The 16,823-nt window shown below is 49.3% G+C and overlaps 1 protein-coding gene across 1 annotated transcript in view; it reads right to left on the bottom strand.

The window, feature by feature from the left end:
* Window positions 1–4,051: 4,051 nt before the first annotated feature.
* Window positions 4,052–16,823, bottom strand: part of Mob3a (MOB kinase activator 3A) — a 21,969-nt gene continuing 9,197 nt past the window's right edge. The window contains exons 3-5 of the mRNA XM_008837121.3: window positions 8,764–9,290; window positions 5,950–6,152; window positions 4,052–4,810 (exon numbers count right to left, since the gene is read on the bottom strand). Coding sequence (XP_008835343.1) covers window positions 4,781–4,810; window positions 5,950–6,152; window positions 8,764–9,184 — 654 coding nt within the window. The 5' untranslated portion in view covers window positions 9,185–9,290 and the 3' untranslated portion in view covers window positions 4,052–4,780. The remainder of the gene's footprint in view (window positions 4,811–5,949; window positions 6,153–8,763; window positions 9,291–16,823) is intronic.

Below are 16,823 nucleotides of genomic sequence, written 5' to 3'. Positions count from 1 at the left end.
TAATAGTCGGCATTGCAACTGAGTCCTAAGGGTGCCAGGGCTGCAGGCAGCTTGGTACCCAGGCTTCTTTTTTTGTTTCTTTGATTTTTTTTTTTTTGTCTTTTTGAGAAAAGGTCTCCCTGTAGCCCCAGCTGTCCTGGAACTCACTATGTAGACCAGGCTGGCCTTGAACTCACAGAGATCCGCCTGCCTTCTGCCTCCCGAGTGCTGGGATTAAAGACGTGTGCCACCACACCTGGCTTGCTACCCAGGCTTCTGAGAGCCTTGATGCCCCTCTTTCCTACAACCCACACTGAAGAAATCCAAATATCTTATGCAGCTCCAGCAGGGCACATGGTGCAGACTGTCATCCCCCATCGCAGCACTTGGGAGGCTGAAGCAGGGGGTTGTTGTGAGTTGTAGTGTAGGGAATCTACAGTTTACAGGCCATTCAGGCTGCACAGAGAAATCTCTGTAAACAACGAAAGCCCCTTATTCTGGCATCTAGAACAATAATATAGTATGGTGTGAGAAGAGATTCTGAGATGGTTGGTTGTCAAAACTGCATGATATTCATGTAAGACAGAGGGCTGGGGTCTGGTTCAAGGGTGTAGCCCCTGCCTAGAATCCCCCAGTGAGGGTGCTCAGGGGTAGAGTGACACCATAGAATGTGGGAACCCTTGGTTCCTCCCATATAAATAGATGATAGACTACTAGTTTAAATCAGTTCCTGTTCTAAGGCCAGCACACTGGCTAGAGGGTGCAGAACACAAACTTGGGCCTGAAGCCTCTGACTCTATTCTTTGGCTCATAAACTTTTCTGCTTTCTTTTTGTTCAGAAAGTAAACAAGGTGCTTAGAATGAGCAGGAAGTAATTCTCACCAAAGAAATCGAGAACCCACGAGGCCCTTCATCTGCTAGCTCCCCTCAACCTACTCTTTCTAGATGTTTCTGTTCTTGTCTTCCTTCATCCACGGAATTTAAATGCCATTGGCTGGCAAGATGGCTCAGTGAGTAAAAAGCACTTGCCTCTCAAGCCTGACCTCCTGAGTTCAATCCTCAGAATCCACATGGTGGAAGGAGAGAACCAACTTCTAAAAATTGTTCCCTGACCACTGGGTGAGCACTATGGCACACACACCTGCACATGCATCGCACACTTTCGCACAATAAAATAAAAACAACAAATAGGCTGGGTGTGGAGGTGCACACCTTTAATCCCAGCACTTGGAGGCAGAGGCAGGTGGATCTCTGTGAGATTGAGGGCAGCCTATGCTACATAGGGAGTTCCAGGCCACATGGGGCTACAAGGGAGACCCTGTCTAAAAAAACAAGAAAAAAGTTGGAAGGGCTGGGTGTGGTGGTACATGTCTTTAATCCCAGCTCTCAGGAGGCAGAGGCAGGTGGATCTCTGTGAGTTCAAGGCCAGCCTGGTCTACATAGTGAGTTCCAGGTCAGCTGGGGCTACGGAGAGACTCTGACTCAAAAAAGGCCAAAAACAAAAAAGAAAAGAAACAAAAAAGAAAAGAAAGAAAGAAAGAAAGAAAGAAAGAAAGAAAGAAAGAAAGAAAGAAAGAAAGAGAAAGAAAGAAAGAAAGAGAGAAAGAAAGAAAAGGTTGGAAAGACAGCTCAGAGGTAAACAACATTGAGTTTGGTTCCCACTACCCACATGGCCGCTAACAACCATCCATAACTCCAGTTCCAGGGGATCTGACACCCTCCTCTGGCCTCTGTGGGTATTGCATAACATGGGTGCATTTACATACATGCATTCATACACATAATTAAAAAAATAAATTAAGCCGGGAATGGTGGCGCACACCTTTGATCCCAGCACTCGGGAGGCAGAGGCAGGCAGATCTCTGTGAGTTTAAGGCCAGCCTGGTTTACATAGTGAGTTTCAGGTCAGCTGGGGCTACAGGGAGACCCTGTCTCAAAAAGACAAAAAACAACAACATAAACTTGCCAGCCACAATCTCAAATCTCTCTGTGCTGATAAATTCTTGCAGGCTCCCTGGATTGTTTGGGGTGGGACAGTTTGGTCCCTGTCACTGGACCCTGTTGACCTTGTTATGTGGTGGCACACACCTTTAGTCTCAGCACTTTGAGGCCAGCCTGGTCTACATAGCGAGTTCCCGGCCAGCTAGGACTATAGGGAGATCCTGTCTCAAAAAGACCAAAAACAAACAATGAATGACAGTAGCAATGAGTTCTAAGATGACAGGGTTTATTGTGACACTTGTGTTGAGGGTGGGATGCAGTGTGGTGGTGAGGACACCCCACCCCTGTGGGCCTCTTCCCTGGGCTGGTGTGCAGGATGTGCGGATGGTGGCAACAGAGGTGTGGGTGGGAGATACATTCAGTGAAGCCTAGAGAGCTGGCTCTGGGTCCTTCTGGGGCTTGAACACAGGACCTGGAGCCTTGAGGGAGTCCTTGAAGTACTTTTTCAGTGGTTGCCTACCAGATATGGTGAAGAAAGACCCTAGAATTCCCAGGATCCTGATGGTGCGGGGTCTCCGGGGAAGAGGTGTGGGGGCAAGGGTGGGAGCTGGGGGCAGGTTGTGGGAGGGAGGGGGCTGCTGGAGTTTGGTCCTGTGGCCCCACAGGAACACACACACACACACACACACACACACACACACACACACACACAGAAAAAGTTTAGTTTGAGTATCAGTCACTCAAGAAACAAAGCTTTGGGCCACCCACCCGACAAGGAACCCCAGAGCCCTAAGCAGACAGTAAAGGTCACACGGGAACTCTTCCTGGGCTGTCCAAATAGATCCTATGCTGATCCAAAGAGGACAGCCCACCAGAAACCAGCTAAAAATTTTCTTTAAGGAATCTCAAAATACACTGGGTGTGGTGGTGCACGCCTTTAAACTCAGCCTTCCAGAGGCAGAGACAAGTGGAGCTCTGTGAGATCCAGGTCAGCCTGGTCCACATGGTGACTTCCAGGCAGGTTGGGTCTAGAGAGACCCTGTCAAAAAAACAAAACAACAAAAGCAAAGAAACACAAAAAAATCTCAAGATGGCTACGTGTGGTGGCACATGCCTTTGATCCTAGCTCTCAGGAGGCATAGGCAGGCTGATCTCAGTGAGATGGAGGCCAGCATGATCTACACAGCAAGTTCCAGGTCTGCAAGGAGATCCTGCTTCAAGAAATTAAAAAATAATTGGGGGCTGGAAAGGTGGCGCAGTGGTAAACAGCACTTACTGTTTTTCCAGAGGACCAGAGTCTGATTCACAGCACACACATGGGGATCCCAACCCTGTAATTCAGCCCCAGGAAATCTGATGCCCTCTTTTGCCCTTGGCAGGCACTGCACTTGCACAAACTAACACACATATAAAGAATTAAAAGTGGGGGCTTGGGGCACACACCTTTAATTCCAGCACTAAGGAGGCAGAGGCAGGTAGACCTCTCTGAGATCAAGGCCAGCCTGGACTATACAGTGAGACTTTAAAAAAAAAAATCTTAAAAAAAGTGACAGCAATCTTTTAAGTCATTGAATTTGTTTGGTCACATCTGTGGGTTTTGATGTACACACTTGTCATTTGTAGGCCAGAGGTCCACACTGAGTATGCTTCCCCTCGTCCCCACCGTAGTTTCTGACACAGGGTCTCACTGAACCCCAAGCTCACCCCAGAGATCCCCCTGTCTCTGCCTCTTCAACACTCGGGTTACAGATGTACCCCACCACACCCTGTTCCTTCTTCCTTACTCCGCCACCCCCTCTCTCTTTCCTTCTTGTTTTTTTTTTTTTTTTTAGGTCTTTTTGAGACAGGGTCTCCTTGTAGCCCCAGCTGGCCTGGAACTCACTATGTAGACCAGGCTGGCCTCAATCTCACAGTGATCTGCCTCAGCACTGGGACTAAAGGCGTGTGCCACCACACCTGGCCCTTGAGACAATCTTTTTTTTTTTTTTTTCTTTTGGTCTTTTTGAGACAGGGTCTCCCTGTAGCCCTAGCTGTCCTGGAACTCACTATGTAGACCAGGCCGGCCTTGAACTCACAGAGATCCACCTGCCTCTGCCTCCCAGTGCTGGGATTAAAGACATGCACCACCACGCCCAAGGAGACAATCTTTATTGCAGCCCTGACTGGCCTGAAACCTGTGTAGACTAGGCTAGCTTTGAACTTGAGCCATTCTCCTGCATGTGTTCTGGGAAGACAGGCATGGGTCACCAAGCTTTGGCAAAAGCTGAATATTTTCCAAGTATGGGAAGGACCTCAGGACACACAACACCAGGCATGCTGATGAAAGGCACAGGATCCAAAAGCCTTAGACAGAGTGCATGGATGTCCTAGAGACAATGGAGGACCAGAAGTGCAGTGAGCACTGGGGGATGGGGGTGGCACCCAGTTGTACCTCTTGGGAGATTGGACAGCTCCCATACAGTCATCAACATAGAATGTGGCTCTGAGGTGGTGAGGGGACCTGGAGCTACCTCCCCAGACTGGCAGGTGGGGGGAAAAGTCACAGCCACAAGAGCCAAGGTCATGCAGAAGGGTGCAGAATGGGGATAGACATGAAGAAGGGACAGTGACTCCAGGTCCTGCTTCTCATGGGTGACTGTGGGGCACACACAGTGTAAACTCAGTGGTGAGCACAGTGCATTCTAGAGTTCACATCCAGCGTCCATGTACGTCGCAGTCAGAAGGCTCAGACTCTCCCAGTGACTTCCAGGCAGTGCAATGGCGTCCCAGGACCACAGTTTCAGATTCAAGCAGTGGGGATATGACTCCTCAGCCATCCTCCTCAGCCATCCCTGGGAGTCTCGGGGGGATGTGATGGCCCTCAGTGACACATCCGTGAGGTCATCTCCTTCTGTAAGAGCAGGCAGGAGGGTATCAAACTCAGACAAGAGGCACGGTGGAACACACAGGGGAACAGGGGCCTGTGGAGATGGAGCTACAGCCTCACAGAACCCCAAACTGGCAAGAAACTGAACAAAAAGGCCAGGGCAGGAATGTTTCTGGGTGATAGCCAGAAAGTCCATGTTTCTGATTTGGGGGCCGGATATTAATGCCCTGTGTCTTAAGCCCACCAGACGTCTGGGGAGTGGGACACATACCACTATTCATAGAAAGGCTGGCAGTAGAAAAGAGAAAAACAAACACTTCATAGGAGCCAGGGGTGGTAGTGCACATCTGCCATCCCAGATCTTGGGCGGTGGAGTCCAGAGCCAGCCTGGGCTACCTGAGATTGTCTCAGAAAAGCTAAAGAACAGCAACAACAACAAAAACTACAAAACCAGGCTATGAAGGCTGGTGAGAGGGCTCAGTGGGCAAAGGTGCTTGCCACCAAGCCTGACGACCTGCGTTCAATCCCCAGAACTCAAATAGTGGAAGGAGAGAACTAACCAACTCCTGCAAGTTGTCCTCTGATCTCCACACACGTATGTGTGTGCACATATATACATACACACACAACATAGATAAATAAAAATGCAATAAAACTAAATTTTAAAAAGACCACAGGCTGAGGCTGGGCACGGTGGCACGGGTTTATGGTCCCAGCACTTAGGAGGCTGAGGCAGGAGGATCATCTCAAGTTCTAGGCTAGTGTCAGCTACAGAGGGGGTTATAAGTTAGCCAACTTCAGGCTATTCTGCACCTCAGCGTGAGCCACTCAGGGGTGATCCTGGGGGGGAAGACTGGAGAATCCAGGCCTTTTGTCTTCCGGCCAGGCCCAGGGGGCTGGCTATGGGGGACACACCTGCTGAGGGACCTACCCCATGTGGTCCCGGTGCCTGGGTGGCTACTCAGCTGTCACCCCTCTGGCCTTGGCAGGCCATACTGGCTGTACTGCCTTGGGTGATCTGGGTGGGTGGTACCTGAATCTGCCTGGCTTGGGCTCTGAAGGGAGAATGAACTAGAAGTCCATAGTGGGGACAATGGGTGTGCAGGCTCCCATCACCTTCTGACCTCCTGCTGAGACTTGGGTTCCCACTACCCAGTGCTCACCAGGGGCTCCAGCTCTTTGGGGTCGATGAGGCTGAACTCAGTGACGAAATAGTAGAAATGTTTGTAGCAGGTGTTCACGTGGGCCTCGGAGCCCATCTGTGCGATGCGGTCAAAGTGGTGGATGTAGACGTGTACAAACACACGGAAGAGCCGCGACAGGATCTTCCGCACTGTCTGCAGGAAATTCTTGGGGAATGGGGTGCCTGGAAGTGGACAGAGGGGTCAGGAAGGAGGCCATTCATGGCAAGTCAGCCTGAGACCTCCATTCTATCCTAGGCTACCAGGCCTGGAGACTGTGCTACACCTTGAGTCACAGATGTGAGAAGCGATGGGGATCAGAGAGGTTAAGGCACTTGCCCCACATCACACAGCCTAGGTTTCAATCACAAGGAGTTCCTCCCAAGCAAGTACCAAATGCCACAGGAAGGTGCCTGGATGTGCCATGAGGGACCTCCAGTTTCACCCTGGTCTTCTAAAATTTTTTGCTTACTTTTTATTTTATGTGTGTGTGTTGCCTGTATGTAAGTGCATCATTCACGTGTGTGCAATGCCTTTGGAGGTCAGAAAAAGGCACTGGATCCCCTAGAACTGGAGTTATGGATGCTGTTAGCCACCATGTAGGTGGCTAACCAGGTCCTCTGCAAGAGCAGCCTAACTGCTGCTAAGCCGACTCTGCAGCTCATCCTGGTCTCCCTGTCTGGCCCTAGGTCTGACTCCCAGCTAGGACTTCTGTCTTTTGAGCTCTGCAGGCCTGAAGGGAGGCAACTGCAGCACATGAATGTTTGAGTTTGTGTATGTCCTTGGATACAGGATCAGTCGATGATCCAGCCTGCGTCACCAAGTGTGCACCATGGCCAGCCCTGAGTGGAGAGGAAGAGCAAATCATAAAGAGAAGCAGGGTGCCCAGGTCAAGAGTCTAGAAGCTGAGACAGCGGCAGCCCTGTGCCCTCCAGTCCTGGGTCACTGAATGAGTCACCAAAGACAACTACGTCCTGGTCCCCAAAGCCTGTGGATGTATCTCCTCCAGTAGAAGAAGGGACTCAGCACACACAGACCTCCCTGAGCTGAGGGAACTCTTGGACCATTTGGGGCCCAGTGTCACCATTGGGTCCTCAGAGGGAGGCAGCAGGGTGAGAGGCAGAGAATGGGAGACGCTGTACTGTGCTGCTAGCTGTGAAGAGGGTGGATGGGGCCACAAGCCAAGGGTGCTGTACTCCAAGGAGACCAGTGTCTGGACCCCAAAAGTCCATCACTTCCTCCCCTGGGGTGGGCTTTGAGAGTTCATAGCCTTGCCCCATTTCCAGTTCCTCTCACTGTTCCTGTATTTGAAGATATGAGCTCTCGGTTCTCTGCTCTTGCTGTACCTCCCTGTCATGATAAACTCTTATCCCTCTGGAACCATAAGCCCAAATAAACTCTTCCTTCTCTAAGCAGCCCTAGTCATGATGTTTTATCACAGCAACATAAAAGTGGCCAATACACTCAGCACTTGGGAGCCAGAGACAGGTGGATCTCTGTGAGTTCAAGGGCAGGCTGGTCTACACGGTGAGTTCAAGGCCAGTTTGGGCTACACAGTGAGTTCTTGTCTCAAAAATAAACAAAAGACAGCAAAAAGTTACACATAGCCAGGTGCGATGGCACCACATGTAATCCCAGAACCCTGGAAGCCAAGGCAGAAGGACTGCTATGAACACATAGCAAAACCCTTTTTTAAAAATGTTTATTGGAGCCAGGTATGGTGACGCACACCATTAGTCCCAGCATTTGGGAGGCAGAGACAAGTGGATCTCTGTGAGTTTAAGGCCAGCCTGGTCTACATAGTGAGTACCAGACTAGCTGGGGTTACAGGGAGACCCTGTCTCAAAAAAAAAATTTTTTTTTTAAATTGGGCTGGGGTGAGATGACTCAGCAGGTTAAGGAGCTGCCCACCAAGCCTGATGACTTGAGTTCCATCCCTGGGACCCTGGGAGAGAGCTGTGTCCTACAAGTTATCCTGAGTCCTACAAGGACAGCATGGCAAACACATGGACACATATACAAACATACACATACATGAATAAATATAATTTAAAATTTTTTGATTTACTTATTTTAATTTTTTATGTATGAGTGTTTTATCTGCTTATATGTAAGTGTACCATGTGTGTATAATGCCCACACTGGCTGCTCTTGCAGAGGACCCAGGTTCAGTTCCCAGCTAACTCCAGTTTCAGGAGATCTGACACCCTCTTCTGTTCTGTGGGCATTGTATAGATGTGGTGCACTTACATAGATGCAGGTGAACACTCATATATAGATATATATATAGATATATATATATATAGATATATCCTACATTGTAAAACTATAATCTTTAAAAAAATAAAAATAAAAAGCCAGAGCTGGGCGTGGTGGCACACGCCTTTAATCCCAGCACTCAGGAGGGAGAGGCAGGGATCTCTGTGAGTTCAAGGCCAGCCTGGTCTACATAGTGAGTTCTAGGCCAGCTGGGACTACAGGGAGACCCTGTCTCAAAAAGACAAAAAAAAAAAAGCCAGAATGAAAAGGGCTAGGGCTCAGTGAGTAGTGGGTTTGCCTAGCACAGAAGACCCTGAGTTCATCCCAGCATTCAGGAGGTAGAGGGAGGAGGATCAGGAGTTCTGGCTCATTCTGGGGTATGTAGGAAGTTTGGGGCCAGGCTGGGTTACATGAGACAGTATCTCAAACAACGAGAAAGCTGAATCTGTCCAATCCTCTCAGCCCAGGGCTGGTTCATCATTGGAGCTTGGGGACCCTGGACTGGCTGGGACCCTCCAGGACCATGGCCCAACTCACCGACGTTGGTGGGGAAGACCTCCTCATTGTTAATCTGCACCTCGATCCAATCCATGAGCAGGTCCATGTAGCGGGGTGCAGACAGTGCGGTGGGCTTGCGGAAGCGCCTCTCATCCTGCCAGCGGTACTCATACTTGGGACCCCCAGACATGACCGGGCATGAGCGCTCGGTGCAGCCGTCACTGATGGTGCCATAGATGAGGTTGACACGGTTGAAGAAATCCACCACGTGGACGGCCACCCAGTCATTAAGGTCCTCGCCCGGCGGCAGCTGCACAGCCAGTCGCAAGTCTAGCCCCGCGTTCAGTGACGCCTGTGCCCGCTTGTGCAGCTCAAAGCGCTGGGTGCCAGGCTCGAACTTGCGCTTGGGCCGGAATGTCTTGTCCTTGTTGAAAACCTGCTTCAGGAAGGGGTTTGACATCTCGGTGGCACCTGCCAGAAACACAGGGCAGAGACTAGGACAGGATGATAGCCTGTGTCAGGTCACCTTGGAGAAATGTGTGGAGCCTTGAGATCCTCCCTGTGGTCTGTAAGACAAGAGACAGGACAAAGTCAGGATGTCAGAAGCTGACACTCAGCCTGTCATCCCAGTACTGGGGAGGCTGAAGCAGAAGGATCAGAACAGGGTTAGCCTGAGCTGCATAGGGACAACCTTTCTCAAAAAATAACAGTGGTGCTAGGTGTGGTGGCACACGCCTTTAATCCCAGCACTCAGGAGGGAGAGGCAGGGATCTCTGTGAGTTCAAGGCCAGCCTGGTCTACATAGTGAGTTCCAGGACAGCTGGGGCTACAGGGAGACCCTGTCTCAAAAAGACCCAAAAATAAATAAATGAATAAATAAATAAATAAATAAATAAATAAATAAATAAATAAATAATAGAGGCTGCAGAGCTGGCCGAGTGGTTAAGTGCACTAACTGCTCTTGCAGAGGATCCAGGTTTGGTTCCCAGCAGCCACATGGCAGTTAACAACTGTCCTTAACTCCAGTTCCTGGGGACCTGATGCTTCCTTCTGGCCTCCGCAGGCATTGCACACATGTGGTACACCTACATGCATGGAGGCAAAACATTCATACACATAAAATAAGTAATTAAAAAATAATAATCTGCAGGGCATGGTGGCGCACGCCTTTAATTCCAGCACTTGGAAGGCAGAGGCAGGCGGATCTCTGTGAGTTCAAGGCCAGCCTGGTCTACATAGTGAGTTCCAGGACAGCTGGGGCTACAGGGAAACCGTCTCAAACCCCACCCCCCAAAAAAATAATCAAGGGGCTGGAGAGATGGCTCAGAGGTTAAGAACACTGACTGTTCTTGCAGAAGACCTGAGTTCGATTCGCAGCACCCACATGGCAGCTAACAACTGTCCGTAACTCCAGTTCCAGGACAACCTCTTCTGTCCTCCACGGGTATTGCACGACACGGGTGCACTTACCTACATGTAGGCAATACATGCATACACATAAAATAAAAATAATAAATTATTAAAAAAAATAATCAATAAATGGTGCTGGTATATAATGTAGTCCTGTAATCCCAGGCTCCAGAAGGCTAACTCAGAAGGATTGTTTCCAATTTCCAGACCAGCCTGGGTTGCAGGATGAGTCACCCAGGACTTGTGTGACCATTTGGACTTTTCTAGAAACAAAGGTCAGGCTTCACCAAAGGGGGTTGGTTGGTTCCTCCAGGCATGAGATCATACCACAGGGATGGATGGCCTCTAGCCTGTGGTGTCCACACAGCTGTGTACTCCCCTGTGCCTGACAGGCCAGACTCCCTGCTTCCAGATGCTTCTTGTGGGAACAAGATTGACTCTGCTAAGGTCCCAGTGTGGCCACGAATGACAGGAGACAGCGGACTCCGGTGGTCTCTGTGAAGAGACACCATGTCAGATACCTAGAACCTCTGCAAGTAACCTGACATGAAGATGGGGACTTTGCTGTTGTGAGGTAGTTAAGGGTGTTGAGATGAAGTCACCCAGGATGGGCTGGGCAGCTCCAAAGTCATGTCTGTAACTTTGGTTCTCTGGATAGAACCCAAGGCCACAGGCTGACCCACAGCCCATCCCCTCACTGGGGTATTCTAGGCTGTCACTCTACCTGAGCCACACCTTCTAGCCCCACCCCCTTTTTTTGGTCTTTTTGAGACAGGGTGTCCCTGTAGCCCCAGCTGTCCTGGAACTCACTATGTAGACCAGGCTGGCCTCTGCTGCTTCTGCCTCCCACATGCTGGGATTAAATGTGTGGCCACTACTCCAGGCTTGTTGTTTTTTAAAATATTTTATTTATAGCCAGACATGATGGCACATGCTTTTAGTCCCAGCAAGTGGTAGAGGCAGCGGCTCTGTGAATTCAAGGCCAGCTGGGGCTACAGGGAGACCCTGTCTCAAAAAGACCAAAGAAAAATTTTTGTTTACTTATGTGTATGAGTGTATTGCCTATATTTGTATAAGTGCACCTGTGTCGTGTAATGCTAGTGGAGGTCAGAAGAGGGCATTGAATTCCCCAGGCACTAGAATTACAGACAGCTGTTAACTGCCATGTAGGTGCTGGAAATCAAACCTAGGTGTTCTGGAAGAGTAGCCAGTGCTCTTAACCACTGAGCCATCTCTCCAGTTCTGAAGTGGTGGCCTGGTGGCTGTTGCTGGCATCAATGAACAGTGGCTGAGGGCCAGTAATCAATCAACTGTCCCTATGCCTAAATTTGAATCCTGACCTGTCCCTTTTCCTCAGGATGCCTCCCTTAAATTGATAAGGTAGGACAGTCCTTATTTTATTTTTTCATGTTTTGAGACAGAGTCTCACTATGCAGCCCCAGCTGGCCTGGAACTCACTATGTAGACCAGGCTGACCTTGAACTCACAGAGATCTGCCTGCCTCTGCTCGGGAGTGCTGGGACTAACAGTGTGTGCCACCACACCTGGCAACAGGATGGCCCTTACAGGGGCTGAGCCTGCCTGGGACATGGAACACACACCTGTGTGATCACTGTGCTCACACTCAGGGACAGTGGCCCTCGTCTTCTGTCATTGAACACCTATTCCACATGTTTCACCAGGACAGAGATGGACATATGTCAGAGTCCACTTGACTGTGAAATATTGGGGTGCGGTTCTGAACTGAAAAACTGGGCCTGGGAGCTGGAGAGGCAGCTGCAGATGAAAGGGGAAGTCATGAAGTTGGGGGAGGGGCTGTGTGCTTTGTGGGCCTCACCCAAGACCGCAGCCTACCTCATGCGCAGTACATAGACTGCTTTTTTGAGCGGGGTGTGGTGGTGCACGCCTTCAATCCCAGCACTCGGGAGGCAGAGGCAGGCAGATCTCAGTGAGTTCAAGGCCAGCCTGGTCTACATAGTGAGTTCCAGGACAGCTGGGGCTACAGGGAAACCCTGTCTCAAAAAGACAAAAAAAAAAAAAAATTGCTTTTTTGAGACAGTTTCATGTGGCCCAGGTTAGCCTCAAGCTCTCTATGTAGCCAAGATTGGCTTTCAACTTTTATTTGAGACAGGGTTTCCGTGTACCCCTACCTGGCCTGGAACTTGCCATGTAGACCAGGCTGGCCTTAGTCTTACAGAGACAGAGATCCACCTACCCCTGTCTCCTGAGTACTGGGATTAAAGGTGTGTGCAACTATTCCTGATGAATTCAGGATTTGCTAGCTGGCAAGTTTGATAGCTGTTGGAGTGGTTAGAATAAGTGTCAGTTCCCTCTCCAAGGCTTCTAGGTATGGGGAATAAACAAATTTAGCCATCATTTTAGAAGAGTAGTAGGTTTTCTTCTTTAGCTACAGGTGGGCACCACAGTATTGCAGACTAAGATTTGAAGTCTTACATCTGAACAGCACTTTAAAATTTTTTTTTTAAAAATTTTACTTATTATTTTTATTTTATGTGTATGCGTGTATTGCCTGCATGTAAGTAAGTGCACCAGTGTCATACAATGCCTGAGGACAGAGAGGCTGGCGGATCCCCTTGGAGTGGAGTTATGGACAGTTGTTAGCTGCCATGTGGGTGCTGAGATTTGAACCTGGAAACATCCAGTGTTCTTAACCGCTGAGCCATCTCTCCAGCCCCTAACTTTTTTTTCTTTGGACAGGGTCTCCCTGTAGCCCCAGCTGTCCTGGAACTCACTATGTAGACCAGGCTGGCCTTGAACTCAAAGAGATCCGCCTGCCTCTGCCTCCCAAGTGCTGGGATTAAAGGCATGCACCACCACACCCGGCCTCTAACTAACTTTATTATTATTTTTTTTTAATTTTATTTTATGTGTACGAGTGTATTGCCTGCATGTGTGTAAGTGCACCCGTGTCGTGCAATGATGCGGAGGTCAGAAGAGGGCTTCAGATCACCCTGGAACTGAAGTCAAGGACGGTTCGTAGCCACCATGTGGGTGCTGGGAATTGAACCTGGGTCCTCTTCAAGAGCAGTCAGTGCTCTTAACCACTGAGCCATCTCTCCAGCCCCTCTAACTTTTTATATGGACTTAAGCCTAATGTCTGGGAACTGTAATCCCTTGAACTCTTAAAGGAATATACTGATCACTTTACTCTTTGGTTATACTTTCCTTTTGGGTGTTTAAGACCATACAGTTGGCCCTAATAAATCAGTTTATTTTTACACTTAAGGTTCTTTGAGGATCTGTTCCTCAGGGGTCACATAGGCTTGGGAGGAGCCCTGGCTCCTTTCTTTACTAGCTCCATCTATGTGAAGATAAGTCAAAGGTCCTGCTCGAACATGGCTGGCTTTACTTGGAAGCATGGAGGAAATATTTCCTCTGAGTTGATCCTCCTCTTTGTAGACTGGACACTGGCTTTGAACTTCCGATCCTCTACCTCCTGAGTGCTGTGATTACAGGCACATGCTATCACACTGGGCACTCTGCACTTAACTAAGCACTAAGAGTAACTCCTTAAATTCCTAGCACTTTTTTTTTCTGAAGCACCTTGTAGCCACGTGAAATCTGTTCCCTGGACACCCAGTGCAGGGCTGAGGCCCTCACCATTCTGTTCAAAGTTAGAACAGCAAAACTTTGCCAGGTGTGGTAGTGTACACCTGGTATCCCAGCACTCTAGGACTAGGCTGGAGGATTACAAGTCTAAGGGCCAGCCTGGGTTACACAGTAAAACTTGTTAAGAAACAGTGGGTGAGAAGGGTACAGCATAGTAGGAACCTCACATAATGATGTGTGGGAAAGTAGCATGGTGTGGCTGCCACAGAAAGACAGTGGTGGCGGTGACTTGTCAAATGGGGAAACGGTCCCTTTCTGAACTGCAACCCCACTCTGGCGAGAACTGAAGATGCCTTGACAGAAAGCTAAGACATTCATGACCACACGGAGCAAGAGGGACAAGCAGCCCACAGTCAAGTGTAGCCACAAGCTGGAGCACTATTCAGCCAGGGAGACCCTGACACATACCAAAGCACAGTAGGACCAGGCATAAAAGTCCATACAGGGGCTGGAGAGATGCTCAGCAGTTAAGGCTGCTCTTGCAGAATACTGGGCTTGATTCCCAGTACCCACATGGCAGCTAACAACTGTCCATAAATCTAGTTCCAGGGGACCCGACACCCTCTTCTGACCTCCACAGGTGCACTTATGTACATGCAGGCAATACACGCATACACGTAAAATAAAATAATAATAAAAGTCCATTCAGTGTGGAACTCCATGAGAGGAAGTATCCAGAACAGGCCAATTCAGAGGCAGGAAGTGAATTCATGGCATCTGGGGATTGGGGAAGGGGCAGGATGAAAGCCCATGATGGGGTGATAGGATGTTTTAGAATTAGAGTAGAGGTTACACAACTTGGCCTGCACTTAATATTGCCTTATATGCCTTAAATCTGCTAATGAGTCACGTGATACATGAATTAGGACATCAACAAAGCTGCAGATAAACCTCCCAGACACTGCTCGTGAACTGCAAAGGAAATAAAGATGGGTCCCCTATGCCAACCCCACTTTTCAGAATCTTTCTTACTTAAGAGGCAATACCACTATGGAAAAGTCTAAAAGATAAGAAGGTATAAACTAAGTGTGGTAGCACACCTGTTGTCTTAGGACTTGAGAGGTGGAGGTAAGAGGATTCTTAAGACCAAGGCTAGCCTTGGCTATATTGGGAATTTGAGGCCAGCCACAGCTAAGTGAGACCTTGTCTCAAAAATCAAAACAAAGGCTGTGCACATGCCTTTAATTCCAGCACTCTAGGGGCAGAGGCAGGGGGATCTCTCTGAGTTCAAGGCCAGCCTGGTCTATATAGTGAGTTCCAGGTCAGCTGGGGCTACAGTAGGGAGACTGTTTCAAAAAGAGGAAAAAAAAAAAATCAAAACGGGCTGGAGAGCTGGCTCAGTGGTTAAGAGCACTAGCTGCTCTTGCAGAGGACCTGGGTTCAGTTCCCAGCACCCACATGGTAGCTAACAATCATCCAGAACTCCAGTTCCAGGGACTCCTATGCCCTCTTGTAACCTCTGGAGGCACTGCATGACACAGATGCACTTATACACATGCAGGCAATACACTCATACATAGGATAAAAATAATAAAAAAAGTTTTTTTTGGTCTTTTTCAGACAGGGTCTCCCTGTAGCCCCAGGCTGTCCTGGAACTCACTATGTAGACCAGGCTGGCCTTGAACTCACAGAGATCCACCTGCCTCTGCCTCCCGAGTGCTGGGATTAAAGGTGTGCACCACCACGCACGCCCAGCAATAATAGGATATTTTGATTTAAAAAAAAATCAAAATGAATTGTGGGCGAGGGGAGTGGTGCACACCTTTCTTTAATCCCAGCACTCAGGGGGCAGAGGGAGGTGAATCTCTGTGAGATCAAGGCCAGCTTGGGTTACATAGTAAGTTCCAGGCCAGATGGGGCTACAGGGAGACGCTGTCTCAAAATAAAAATGGAAATAAAGGTCTGGAGAGATGGCCCAGTAGTTAAGAAAACTGTTCTTGCAGAAGACCTGGGTTCAAATCCCAGCACCCACATGGTAGCTAACAACTGTCTGTAACTCCAGTTCCAGAGGATCCAACAGCCTCTTCTGTCCTCCACGGGTGTTGCATGATACGGGTGCACTTACCTACATGCAGGCCATTCAGGCATACACGTAAAATAAAAATAATAATAAAAAAGAAAAGAAATAAAACAGGAAGTCCACGTTGGGGAGCAGAAAGAGCCCATGTTGGGGACCAGCAGAGACACAATGTAAAACAGAAGGACCTAAGAGGCAGAAGCATGCAGAGACAGGAATCTAGCGATCAGAGTCCCCAACATCTGTAGAGCCATCTGGAGCCCCGGCCGTATTTACACTTCCTGCCACCTGGTTCCCACCCAACTAGGCCCTGCACACAAAACCTCCGGAAGGAAATGCCACCTCAGTTCCACTGAGACCCAGACTGGTTCCTGCTACAGAGACCACTGGGTGGCATCATTCTCTGTGGACTTCCTGGACCATGCAGGATGCTCAGGAAGTGCTTCTGACCTCCACCCACTGCACGCCAGGACAGTCACACACAGCACCCAGACACAACCCAGGGTCCCCTGGAGGCAGCATCCCCCAAGTGGGCCTTCAGGGTCAGAAGCCCATGTGTGTTTTGGTCAGCATCACAGCTGATGGGAGGAACAGAGGTGGGCAGTGAACTGCAGGATGAGGTGGCAGTGGCCTCCAGCACGCACATGCCTCAGCTTGAACCTAGTGACACATGCCTACAGGGCTGCAAGTCTGTTCCCTGTCTCCTGTGTCCTAACACAGCCAGGGCTGTCACTCTACCTCTGAGCCATATCCCCAGCCCCAGAGAACTCAGAAAAGGACATTGGGGTCCCCTGGAACTGGAATTACAGATTGTTAGCTGCCATTAGGTGCTGGGAACTAAACTCAGGTCCTCTATAAGAGCGGCCAGTGCTCTTAACTGCTGAGCCATCTCTCTGACCCCCACCCCTTCCTTTCTTTTCCTTCCTTCCTTCCTTCCTTCCTCCCTCCCTCCCTCCCTTCCTTCCTTTCCTTTCCTTTCCTTTCTTTCTTATTTTTGAGAAAATATTTCTTATTTTTGAGACAGCGTCTCCCTGTCTTAGCT

The sequence above is a fragment of the Nannospalax galili genome, unplaced genomic scaffold (genome assembly GCF_000622305.1).
Source record: "Nannospalax galili isolate Female #2095 unplaced genomic scaffold, S.galili_v1.0 scaffold77, whole genome shotgun sequence".
Lineage (NCBI taxonomy): Eukaryota > Metazoa > Chordata > Mammalia > Rodentia > Spalacidae > Nannospalax > Nannospalax galili.
Note: the sequence above shows the minus strand (reverse complement) of the source record. Positions and strands in the feature narration are given on the sequence as shown.